Genomic DNA, 14,012 nt, shown 5'->3' with positions numbered 1-14,012 from the left:
AGATAAGGTTAATGCTATTTGTGAGGGACAGCACTGATTTGTTATGATGCACTTGTTCGTTTTAGTACTCTGTCTTTCTGAGTAACAAGAATGATTGATGAGGAAAAGGCATCTACTTTTTTTTTTGCAGAAGTGTTTCTGTAAAATAGGGTGTAAGCTTTGAGTGTTGTCAAAAGTAACACTAGAAGAAAATGATTATTTTATTGCAAGAAATGGACAGGAGCTGAGTGTTTTGGTAACACTGAAATTAACTAGTTATCAGAACCCAATGAAAAAAGAGTTTGAAAATCAAATTTAGCATTAGAGATTAGATATTTCTGATTATGTTAGCAACATAAGCAAAAATATTTTTTTTTTTTTTTTTTGTGAATGATGTACTGAGTGCAAAAGAGTGGAAGAAGAGTAAGACAATTATGCTCATGAGCTTGGTAAGGGAACAGAAAGTATGACTGCCATTTGATAAGTTTCCTGTTTTCAGATCTTTCAAAATCAGTTTTGGATGTGTTGATAATTTGCTTAACTATTTTCAGTTTTAGTATATAAAGAAAAAAAGAGGATGGAGATTTTAATGGAAGCTGACTGTGATATGCCTAATTCTTTTCTTGTATGCAACAAAGATAAAGGAAGAAATTTTAAGGGGAATGGGGAACAAATGTTTGTGATCATCACAAAAGAAGTTAAACAGCCTGAAACTGAATAAAAAGTTTTGGCTTTTATCATACTGCTGTTGTCTTTGATGAATGACTATGTTTGTTGGTAGCAGATCATATGTAACATAGAAAACACAGCATGAAAAGTTCACAAATGATTACTTCATTGCAAGCAATGCTAATGGAATTTTTTGTTGTTGTCGTTGTTGATTTTCATTTCAAATGTATAAAATAATTAATTTCTGGGTTACTGAATTTTCTATATTTTAAAATGTTGTAACAATCTGTATGTATGCAAGACTGATCCCATTCCTCAGAATGACATTTCCACTATTGTTTAATGTAAAACTATAGAATTATTGTTAAACGACATGTTACTATGAGTAAGTTAAATATCAAAAATATTAATTCACCACTGACTGAGTTTTATATAGTGTACTTCAGAAATCTACTGCAGACACAGAGAAATAAAAAGAAAAGCCTGTAGGAACAAGCTTACTTAAATCATGGATGGTTTGCATATTTTCAACAAATCATGCAGTTATATGCTGATTTGTTAAAAGTTGATATGCTGGAAGTTGCATAAAGATGTGGTGAAAAAGGGTGTGAGGAATAGATTATTATGTGGAGAGTTGTTTGCGAGTGGAATGCATTGCCTCAATGCATTCCACTTGACTACATAGGTTACCAAGTAATAATAATAATAATATTGGAATGTAACTTATACTGACAGATGTATGAAATTATGATGTAATGTATGTATATAAATCTTCTTTGATACTTTTTGACAAGAGTTTTGTGAACTGTATACAGGAGATAAGTTGGCAGTCCATTACTGCAACAGCTGATCCTGTAAAATTTGTACATGTGCAGTCCACGACTAGCTACTCTATGCTAAAATAATGATGTGATATACATTTAAGAGGGGGTTTCCGAAAAGTAGGGTAATATATTTTTTTTCTTAATAACGGTGAAAGGGAACGAGATAAAGCACAATGGACAGAGAGATCCATTAATAACATTCCAAAACACTACATTGTGGGACTACTTTTTCCTCATAGCTAATTCCAGTTGCAAGATGATGGCTACCATGCTAGTGTAGTCCAAAACAAGTATTCAAGAAGCTATTATTTTTTTGCAAGCAAAAGGGGATTCACTAAGTGACATTCACCATGAACTGGTTGTTGAGTATTGCAAAAAGGTGACGTCAAAGAAGCAGGTGTGCTTTTTGTGCAATGAATTTGAAGCGTACATTGAAGATTGACATGCGGTAGATAGGTCTTCATTGAGCAAGACAGAAGACATTTCACGCGTTAAGGGCATCATTCTCGAAGACTGGTGAGTGAAACTGGATGAAATTACACAAGTAGTCCACTGTTTAGTGAAATTGTTCATGATGTCCTTGGCTTTCGAAAGGTGTATTCCATGCTGGGAGCCCCAACAATTGTCAGAGGAGGAGCACAAGGCAACATGCATGGGAATGTGTCTGGAGAATCTGTTTCGATAAAGTGATAAAGGTGAGGATTTTCTCCCTCACCTAGTCACAGGAGATGAAATGTGGGTTCATCACTTTACCCCCCACCACCACCAAGAGAGAAAAAAAGACTCCATGACCTGGAAACATCCACAATTACGTGTGCACAAAAAATTAAAAAAACTGTTCCCATTGTCCAAAAAGTCATGGTCACATTGTTCTAAGATCGGCAAGGCATTCTGTTGGTTGACTTCTTGCCAAAAGGAGGAATAATCAATGCAAAGCAAGCTTTACTGTGCAATTTTGGACAAACTGAAAAACATTTGATGCAAACGACTAGGACTTCTGACAAGTGGCATGATTTCGGCGCATGACAATGTTACTCCACACACTGCGCACACCACATGTGAGTGGGTGCATTGTAACTGTTGGGAAACTGCCACATTCCCACCTACAGGTGAAATTTAGAACCATCAAGCTTCAAGAAAACCCTTTCCAGAAAGCATTTCACTATGGATGAGGAAATTCATCAGGCGTGCGATGTTGGTTACTGGATGTGGGTATGGTCTTCTTCAGTACTGGTATTGATAAACTGATCTATTGTTGGCACAAGTGCATCAATAAATTTGGAGACTTTGTAGAGAAGTAGTGCATGTTCACTTATTTCTTGGTGTATAATTTCAACTTCCTATTATTAAACAACCTTGAGAAAAAAAAATGTGTTACCTTACTTTTCAGAAACCCCTCGTATATCCAGTGATAGTTTCAGATCAAGGGTGGTCAGCAGAGGTTATTGGCAACATGGAAATTTCAGTCTGTTTATGTCTGGTAACTGAGCATGAGTTGAGATTTATCCTGGTGGAGACAAATCACACAGAACAATGCATATTTTTTGTGAAGGTCAAATGATGCGTAATGTTGGAATTTTGCATGGAAGAATTTTCTGAAATGCGTGTGTGTGTCATTCAAAAAACACTGTAAACACAGCATTTTTCAATAATAATCCTGTCTACAAAATATTATAAATCTATAGCAGATTAAGGACTAAGTTTACAAGAACCCTACTCTAAAAGAAATTCACTCTCAACAAGCTAGGCTGGCTGCTTATGAATTTGAGTTTTAAAAGTATTCAAGTGTTAGTCAATTATGTTGGGTGAGTTTTTAAAGTGTTTCTTTTTTTTAAATTATTGCTTGGAGATGAGGTGGCTGGACTGCTAGTGGTCTTGTATATTAAATATGACTTATCATAGCCCATTCCCTTCTTTCTCTGTAGGGCTCAAACATTATACACCTCAAGATATTCCTATAATCAGAGCTTAAACACCGATCATACTCCAGTGAGGCCAACCTTGTCAACTTCAATGTTACTAAAATACAGTACTGTTTTATTTCTCACAAAAAGATATTTCACCTGCTTTAACTATCAATAATACCAGGATCAGACAAAATTAGATGCCTCTAGCCTGTCCTGGGACAAATGCACTGCATTACACCATTGCTATTGATGTGATGCACTGCATCACATCAATAGCAATCTTAGCTTCCACAAAATTTTCTGGTGCTCTTATTTGAGTCTCCTTTTCCATTGAAACACTACTTTTCACCTATAGAGCTGGTAACCTGACAAAAAAACTCAAATATGCCCAATTTGGAATCTAATAGAGCAGTGCACCACAAACCTTCCTAAAAATGATATCTAGAAGAGGACAATCCAGTTAATAGATGACCTCCCTCTCTCTCATACATACACACACAAACAAAACTCACTCCAATCACTTTCTCATAACGGTTCTGTTTCTATCTTGTGCCTTTTCTATTTTTTAGAGTGCTGTTTTGCTAAACTGGTTTCTCATTATTTTCCTTTACTTTCCTCTAAATTTGTAAAGCACATGCTGGTCAATATCCATTCACAGCAAGCCTACTTACTGAACACACACACTTCTTATCCCCCCTCTTCTTTAATGGCAATTACCTCTGTCCTCTGGAAAGTCTTTCTCACACAGTTTCCTCAAAGACTATAGTTTCCAGCTGTTCAAGAAAGACATCAACAAATTCCTACTTTTCCTTAATCTCCCAGACACAATATGCTACAGGTCTGGTAACTATCATGCTGCTTCAGATCAACATAAAGAAACATTAGAATGTGGTGTTAAAACTATGCCACATTTACAGGATAATGCTTTTTTTGTGATGTTTACTGTTTTATTTTTATTTTTCTAGTTTATTTTTAATTATTCTAGCTAAAGAGGTTAATTTGTGACCTTTTCTTTCCACAATTAAACTGCTGCTGTCAACTGAATGATCCTATTAAAAATTTGACTGATATGCATTACTATGACCAACATACATTAGTCATAGTAATGCATTACATTGAGTATGCATTACTATGACCAACAATAAAAAAATAATTTGATGATAACAACATAATACTCGCTGAATAAAATAACATTAAATATAAAAACTGCATAAGATATTTAAAAGTCAAATATCTTATGATATAAAAACTTTACACATTTTCATGTTACGTGTTTTATATTAACTCATCTTGTATAGAGGATGAATTGATGTAAAACACAGAGGAGCAAAGAAGAGAATTCTGTGCAAACATAGAGAGAGAAATGAAAACATCAGCATGTTTTCAAATCATACTGGTTTCATCATAGCCATAGGCTTACAGGCAAGCAAAAGCACTACTGATTTGTTTGGCCTAATTAATGTTAAGATATTCAAGGCTCACAAAATTATGTTAAGACATGATTAAAAAAAGTAAAATAACCAATAATTTTTTTTAAGCTACCTTCTTGCTAGAAGTCCTCTTGTATATCGTTGAATGCCAATAGCTGTTTTACGTATACGCAAATAACGGTGCCTTTGTAGCCAGCCTCTGACATGTTTCTGAACCATTATGGCACAAGCACGGAGTTTGTCTGCTCTGAGTTTTTCTAAATAAGCTACTTGACCAGCTCGGAAGAAAATTTTTGTTTTGCCAAACTGAAATTTATCTTCTTCCTGTAAAGTTGTAATATTATATACTCATCATAAAACTGCAAATGTAATACTTAAATTATATTTCTTACAGTATAATTAAATTAATAAAAATTTAAATTATGCAGGAAATAAAATTTTGCAGTGGCTAAAGTTGATATTCACTGCAAAATAAAAACAATGAGGTAAATTTGCTAATCACTTGAGGAATTTATAATAAAATGGCCCTTCACAAAGTACATAAATTCATTGAATATATGAATGAATTATATAGAGTGCTTGCACACCTTTTTCCCAGCATAATAACAATTTCTATCTCAGTGTCCTGCTATAAGCAGATTACATGTATTGTTTTCAAAAAATGAAGTCAACAAATGTTATTTACAGGAGTCATGATTACTATTTTATATAAAAGTCATCTCATGTTTATATAAGAATGTCTTTATCATTATTATAATGATAAAACCCTTTTAAAAATGACCAGTACAGTCAGTATCTTATTGCATATAGAAAATGCAGATTGTGTCTATATGCATCTTTTTTTTTTTTTTTAAATAAACAAAGGGCTATTTATACTGAATACTGTTCAGCATACCCTAACACTCTTTTTCTCTCCCCCACCCATCATCCTTCTCTCTAGGTGTATACAGTCCTAATGAGAAGCAAATTTTTTGTCTTACAACATTAAATGGTGGACGATTTTAAAGAGTTTTCCAAGCAGATTTCAAAACTGTTTTGCGCATTTAGAAAGCTATTACATAACCATCCAAGAATATAAAATGACAACATAAAATATATGTTGACTAAGCATTTGAAGGTCACTCTACTTAATGATCCCGTTTGAATGTCACTGCAATGAAAAGTTCAGTGATCATTTACTTAGCAGAAATATTACAAAAAAAATATTCAAGTTTACTGATTGAGAATTATTTTAGTTTTTTTGTCATATATTTTATTATATTCTCTATTTTTAATATGGTACTTCAAACAGCAGTGGTTTTATTGATTTACTTATATGCAATCATCCACAATTGTTGTTTTAGGTTCATCTCTTGTATTTCGCTGTTAGAAGTTTGACATAGGTATCCTCCATCAATAATCAATGAAATGATGAATGATTAAATAACATACACTTAAGTAATTGTATCATCTTACAAGTCTCCAAATTTGCCCCTCTCCTGGTAGTTATTACTCTTCTTCTGCAGCTTTTCCCACTTAAGTAGGGTCGCTGTTCATAGTGAGCCTCCTCCACAACCCCCTTGTCTTGGACTGTAGCCATATCCAAGTTCTTCATCCTGAAGTCCTCCTCCACCATCTCCCTCCATCTTTTCTTTGGCTGCCTGTGCTTCCTCCTCCCCTGCACATCCATCTGCATGACCTTTCTTCCCACATACCCTTCCTCATCACATGACCAAACCATCTCAACTTTGCACCTGTATCTTTGCTCCTAAGTTCGTAACTTTCACCGTTCCCCTTACATAGTCATTTCTCAGGCAATCCTTTCTGGTCACACCGCACATCCACCTAAGCATTCTCATCTCTGCTACCTCCATCCTGCTAATATTATTTTTCCTCAGGGCCACAGTTTCCATAGCATACGTCATAGCTGGTCTCACTACTGTCCTGTAGATTTTGCCTTTTAGATTGACCGGCACCCTCTTATCGCATAGCACTCCAGCCATCTCTCTCTCTCCAGTTCCTCCATCCTGCATCCCACTTCCTTCTCAGCCTCACCATCCTCTTCCATTGTTGAACTTAAGTATCTAAAGTCACTGACCTTCCTGATGACATTTCCTTCCAGCTTCAGATTTGTCTCCTGGCTGCCATCCACTTTGCAACACACATACTCTGTCTTACTTCTGCTCAGTCTCATACCTCTCTCTCTCTTCCAGTACTTTCCTCCAACTTTCCAGTTTAGCTGCCACTTCTTCTTTTGCTTCTGCACACACAGCACGATGTAATCTGCATACAACACAGTCCAAGGCACGTCTTCTCTCACCTCCTTCGTCCCCACCTCTATCACAATATCAAACAGGAACGGACTTAATGCTGACCCCTTGATACAAGCCAACTGTCACTGGAAAACTTTCTGTCTCTCCCAGGCAGGTTTGAACTCTTCTCTTCACATTTCTGTACATCTCCTGCACCAGCCTGACATATTTCTCCAGTACCTTCTTCTCCCTCAGACACCTCCAGACTTCTTGCCTTGGCACTCTATCATACGCTTTCGCCAGATCAATAAATACCAGATGTAGCTCCCGTTGTTTCTCTCGCAACTTTTCCATCATCTGTTGTAACCCAAAGATAGCATCTGTCGTCGATTGACCAGGCATGAAGCCAAATTACTCCTTTGCAATCTCCACTTCCTTCCTCAGTCTTCCATCAAGGGTTCTTGATGGAAGACTGAGGTCTCCACCAATTATGAACTTTATTCCTCTGTAATTCTTACAGTCTTGTGCATCCCCCTTTACTCTTGTAGATGGGGACAAGAGTACTTTCCCTCCATTCCTTGGGTATATTTTCCTGTTGACAAACTTTTATTAACAGGTCTATTCCCTCTTTCCCCAGTGCGTTCCATGCCTCCACTGGGATCCTGTCAGGGGCCCACCAATTTTGCATTCTTCATCCTCTTTATGGCCTCCTTCACTTCCACTACTAATGTTCTGCACCATCACCTCATAAGGCTCCCCATCTTCTCTGTGAGTCCTTACATTTTCTTCATTCAAAAGCCCTTCAAAGTATATTCTACATCTGTTTCTTATATCCACATCCTTCCTTAATACCCTTCCTCCAGATTCTTTGATCTGCCTCACATGTATGTCCTTTGATACCTTATTTCTACATTTTGCCAAACGATAAATCTTTCTCTGTCCTTCCTTTGTTTCTAATTGATCATAAAGGTCTTGATATGCGATGGCCTTCACCTGTGCAACAACTCTCTTGGCTTCTCGCTTTTTCTCTCTGTACTCCTCTCTGTCCTCTTCCACTCAACTCGCCCCACTCCTCCTTTGCCTTCCTCTTAGCCGTCACTGCTTCTTGTACATTATTCCACCATCAACCCTCCTTTTACTCTCTAATCTTTCCGGATGTTTCACCAAGCACCTCAACTGAACAGCTTAGAATTTCTTTTGAATTATATCTCCACCAATTTTGTACACTTTCTAATCCATCCGAAATCCTCTCTAACACCTTATAATAAATTTAGTTTAATCCTTTATCCAAGTGTGAGCAAACAAAGTTGGCGCCTGAAAATATCTTCAGGACTGTAGCAAGGTGGTGCAACTGTTGGCAACTCCGAGCCAAGGTGGACTAAGCTCTCATCACTCCTTGTCTCAGTATCTCCCACCATGCAAAGCACATGTCCTTGCGGACATGTATAATGCTATGCATTGAGGGAAGGGCCACTACCCAGACTGGTTTCGACCTTTATTGAGGTCTCGTCAGTGGGAGGCAGACCCAGAGGTGGTGACACTAAGGCAGATGCAATAGAGAGGTCATATTTACCTATACGAGTTGCCTACAGGTGTACCACCTTATTATTAAATTACTCTGGATTTAGAGAAAGATGCTGGAAGTTTATTTTGCACTTGGTTAAACTATAATAAATTTAGTTTAATCCTATAAATTTTTTCTCTAAATTCAGAATAATTTAATAATAAGGTGGTACACCAGTTGGCAACTCATATAGGTAAATATGACCTCTCTATTGCTTCTGCCTTAGTGTCACCACCTCTGGGTCTGCCTCTCACTGACGAGACCTCACTAAAGGTTGAAACCGGTCTGGATAGTGGCCCTTCCCTCAATGCATAGCATTATACATGTCCGCAAGGACATGTGCTTTGCATGGTGGGAGATACTGAGACAAGGAGTGATGAGAGCTTGGTCCACCTTTGCTCGGAGTTGCCAACAGTTGCACTACCTTGCTATTTTCAGGTACAAACTTTGTTTGCTCACACTTGGATAAAGGATTAAACTAAATTTATTATAGTCTAACCAAGTGCAAAATAAATATCTCTAACACCTCCCTAAAATGGTTCCTCACACTCTCTTCTTTTAAGTGAAACCACTTAACTGTCTTCCTCCCATGGCTTCCAAAGGTTCTTATCTTCGACTATATTTTAAAGTCTGCACACAGCAGCCAGTGTTGCTGCACACTTGATCTGTTGGGATTACCTTACAATTTGTTACTGCCTTAAGATGTTTTCTTCTAGTCAAAATGCAGTCAATCTGTGAACTGTTGTTGCCACTTCTAAATGTTATCAAATGCTCTTCCCATGAAGTAAGAGTTATTACTCTTACTTCATGCAAAATATTTAGGTGGGAAACAAGGGAAAATATGACATTTGTGTAGGAGAGCTGCACAAAAAAACTGGCATACGTAAATCTGCAGATTAATTACTCCAAAAATTGTATATATGTTACCGCTAAAGTGCAGAAATCAGTTATTCTGCAGATTATCTAGGTATTGTGCAGATTAACTAAGGTGATCCGTTAATGTGCGGAAAATTGTTTCATTTCTCAAATTACCTAGGTAATCTGCAAATTACCTACTAGGCACTCGTTAAAGTGAAAATAAGATCTTTGCTGGAACAACAGCAACGTTTCTGTATGTTTAAATTAAGATAATGTTATTTATTTATTTTTTGATATCTAAAGAATCAAGTTAATACAATCAAACAATCAACAAATTAGTTGATAGAATCAATCATCAATCAATTAATATAATACAAGGAATCAAACGGTTTAAAATATTATTACAATTAAGAAAAAAAACATAAAATTATGTTTACTTATTAAAAAACCAAACTAAAAGTGGAGGGAGATGGGGGAAGGAGTAGGGAAAGGAAATGAGAGAAACAAACTTTTGAACTTTAACGATACGGAAGCCGTTAATGTGCACATTACCTAGGTAAAATGCGGAAAACTCTTGATTCCGCACGTTAACGGAGCAAATCAGTTAATCTGCAGATTAGCTAGGTAATGTGCGCATTAACAGTTTTCGCACTTTAGCGGTAACATATATACTTATATACACTTTCACGTGGCATAACATAAAAGTACATATTAAGCACAAAACACCTAAGATAATCATGGAAGATCTAGTAGTTAGAAAATAGTAGTTGATGAAGATGTTGACAATTCAGTTTAGGTCAAGATTAGTAAATATGGTTTTAAAGATTCCATCTGCAATCTTTAAAACCATATTTACTAATCTTGATGTATAAGTGTTGTGTATATTATCATTTAAAGTATTAAAATTAATATTAAAACAATGTTAAAACACACTAGAAATCATAAAATAGGGGAGTTCAAAAAGCTCTCAGAAAGGAACCATACCAATGAGAGGTGATAGAAAATGAGTAGAGGACACTTAAGCAATCTACTCTTCCATGCATTGTCACTCAGAGAAGATGGATGGAGAAGTGAGACTGCAGAATCGACAAAGAAGGAGTTTCTATGCTGGTTACTAAGCTTGAAAATAACAGCAACAATAGTCAGTGCACTGTTTTTGTATTTTTTATACAGTTGATCTTGCAGTTTCAAAGGGAAGGTTGTTAGGTAATACTATAATAGCTGTGTTTACCATGTGTTAATTTTAACACCTGTAGAACTTAGGTGCTGATGGGTTAGAATTACAGTCAAAACAAGTAAGTTGTATGAGGATAGTATATTATGTCTTTTAATTACGTGTTCTCTGTATGATTTGTCTATTTTGCAGGGTGAAAAACCTGCCACCTCCATATGCTACTCTGAAGTATTTCAACAAAATCATATTCACCTGAATGACCCACTCATAGTCATTCACAAAGTAGAATCAGTGGGGAGTACTTTACCTTGGGTATAATAAATGTTAAAAATACCAAGCAATTTTAAACCTTGTTTTACTCCATTTCCCAAGTAAGCAAACAAGTGATGCAGGAATAAAACCTGCAAGAAAATGGAGTAAAACCAGGTTTAAAATTGCTTGGTATTTTTAACATTTATTATACCCAAGGTAAAATACTCCCCACTGATTCTACTTTGTGAATGACTATGAGTGGGTCATTCGTGTTAAAAATACCAAGCAATTTTAAACCTGGTTTTACTCCATTTCCCAAGTAAGCAAACAAGTGATGCAGGAATAAAACCTGCAAGAAAATGGAGTAAAACCAGGTTTAAAATTGCTTGGTATTTTTAACATTTAGAATCAGTGGGGTATGTGTATGGGGGGGGGGAATAATTCAGAACTTTTTTTTTTACATTTTTCCTGGAATTCTATTAATTATGGCAGCTATTTTTTTTATTTGACTGATGAATAAAATATTCACAATTTTGGAAGATTTTCCAGATTGTCCAATTTCTGATTTTTTGGTCTCCATTTTGATGCTCAAGATGTGTATTTTTTGATTTCTTATTTGCATTTTCAGAAAAACTAATATTTTTTTCTAAAAACTAATATTTTAGTATACTTTATCATAGAGTCCTTAGGTTGAATCCAAGTCTGAATTTTAATGTCTTATACATGTAGTGGAATATATATATATATATATATATATATATATGTGCCAAAAATCAGCTTCATTGAAACCTTTCTTCTGTGAAAAAATTGCCTCAAAGTTCGCAAAAAAAATTAACTGACTTTTTTTGAAGTCTTCCCCCTCACTTTTTTTTTGGGGGGGGGGGAGACAAAATAAATTGGTCCCATTTATTTTCATCCATTCAGCCTGGATAGCTTTTTTGAAAATTGATGAAAGCCATTTTTGTTGTTGTTATATATTTTAGTATATCCATTTATCAAGACAATTTTTTGGACCTCATGAGTGGTGCAGGTAAACAAATTACACACCAGCATTTATATAATAAAAGTAGAATAACGTATAACATGTTGCATTCTGCACATCAACATACTGTTTGATGAGTTATATGCAATATTCAAACTTGTCTGTACTGCCACAAGTTCTGCAGTCTCCACACTTCTTACGGGCAAACATGAAAATTTTAATGATTAAGTTACAACCATATCTAATTTTAAAACCAGACAAGAATCATATATATAACCTCCATGACAATAGCACTCGATCACTTTTCAAGAGAACTTAAAGATAAAGGAGTGAACCACAAAAAAATAAAGTAGGGATAAAAATAAAAAAGCTATTAAAAAAATAAATTACAGGTTGAATTCAAGTCCCCCTGATTAGATGTTTGACATTTCATGTGTATATACACTAATTTTCTTTTTAACCACTTATTCATTTTTTTTTTTTTTTACTCTTCCTATTTGCTACTATCACATGGTATTTGCAGTTCTAAAATAAAACTGACTTAGATGAATGTACTAAATATGCTGAAAGATGCAACAAAGAGATTACTTCCCCCTGCCCCAACTTCCATAAAAGATGGTCTAGGCAGAACCAATGAAAACAGCACAAAGAAACCAATTTAGCTGTACAGACAATCTATTAAGAATATCATCTCTCAGAAAATTTTATTATTTTTTTTATTTGGTTCATCATAACTTTCTTCAGATTCAAAATCATCTGTTTTTAATTTTGCAAATTGTGAGGCAAATTGTGTTCCACAGAAGAAGTTTCAATGAAGGTGATTTTATAATCATCATCAAATGCCTGCCTGAAAAATTTACATCGTTACTAACTTCCCATCTACAATTTTCCTCCAAATCAGTCTGTTACCTGTCAAAACTCCAACATTATCATGTTGTAATAGATTTAATGGTATTGATATGAACACAGATGGATAAGAAAATAACTATTTATTAACATAAAAGCTAATATTTTGCTGGTATTATATCCAGCATCTTCAGAGTACACAACACAAAGTTTGTTACAAATGCAAGACAACCACAATCCAGTGTAACAGTGGGACTAGTATAAGTAATTGCAGTGTGCAACACAAGACTAAAGTTCTAATAGGGTGCCATCTAGGTTAAGTTCAAAGTTTTGAAATAGTAGTCCAAATAATAGCCTTAGAAAGTTTGAAAAAAATAAAATAAAAGTAATAAATATTAATTTGGTCTTAGGATGACTGTCTCTCAAATCTTTGGTAGATTTATACAGCCATACTTGTTAAGGTTTGGAGTATGTTTTAAGGCTTCTGTTGATTCCAGGAACAACCTCTCAGACTTATAGAAGCTTCTGTGCATTACTTTTGTTTTTTTCCAATTACTCCTGTGTGCTGGGGTGTCCAAACCATGGTCTGCCAGACCTGACTTGCCATAGCGAAAGTGTCGGATATATTTTTTTGTTTTCACTGAGGCGGATGTCCACAGTTCTTCCGTCTGTACATAGTAGGCTTGATGGCAAGAACAGGACACTTCACAGACTCCTGGATGTGATAAAGGAGTGCATTTGTCCTTAGGTGAACGGATGAGAGTTGCTAATTTCACATAAGGTTTAAATACAGTGCGCAGTTGGTGTTTGTTAAGCACCCTAGATATCTTTTCAGATGTGCCTTTAATGTATGGGATGGTGATAGTTTTGTTGTAGTCTTCTGTGGTAGATAGAGGGGATTTCTGGGTAGCATTTAGTATGTTATCTATCTTTTGGGGATTATAACCATTGGTTAAGAAGGTGTGATGGGTGAGAAAGTTCAGCAGTGAGAGCAATGTCATTGGAACAGATTGCTCTAGCTCTATGGGTTAGTGTTTTTAAGATACCATATTGTTGAAAAGGGTGATGGTGTGATTGTTTGTGTAAGTATCTCCCTGTATGTGTGAGTTTTCTATAAACCGAAAATGATAAGGAATCTTCAGGAAGATGTGTGATCAGTGTGTCCAGGAAGGGCAGGCAGTCATTGGCCTTCTAGTTCCATTGTAAAGTGGATTTTAGGGTGCTGGCTATTTAGATGCACTAAAAATGAATTCAATGTGTCTGGGCCATGTGGCCAAATAGCAAACACATCATCAA

At 35.6% G+C, this 14,012-nt stretch overlaps 1 protein-coding gene across 3 annotated transcripts in view; it reads right to left on the bottom strand.

The window, feature by feature from the left end:
* Nucleotides 1-14,012, bottom strand: part of didum (dilute class unconventional myosin) — a 696,374-nt gene that overhangs the window by 353,966 nt on the left and 328,396 nt on the right. For all 3 annotated transcript variants that reach the window (XM_090402302.1, XM_090402303.1, XM_090402304.1), the window contains one exon: nt 4,922-5,133. In XM_090402302.1, the coding sequence (XP_090258428.1) occupies nt 4,922-5,133 (212 nt within the window). The remainder of the gene's footprint in view (nt 1-4,921; nt 5,134-14,012) is intronic.

The sequence above is a fragment of the Typopeltis vanoorti genome, chromosome 13 (assembly GCF_054136105.1).
Source record: "Typopeltis vanoorti isolate ZY-2024b chromosome 13, IOZ_Tvanoo_1.0, whole genome shotgun sequence".
NCBI lineage: Eukaryota > Metazoa > Arthropoda > Arachnida > Uropygi > Thelyphonidae > Typopeltis > Typopeltis vanoorti.
This window is presented reverse-complemented; position numbering and strand designations above follow the sequence as displayed.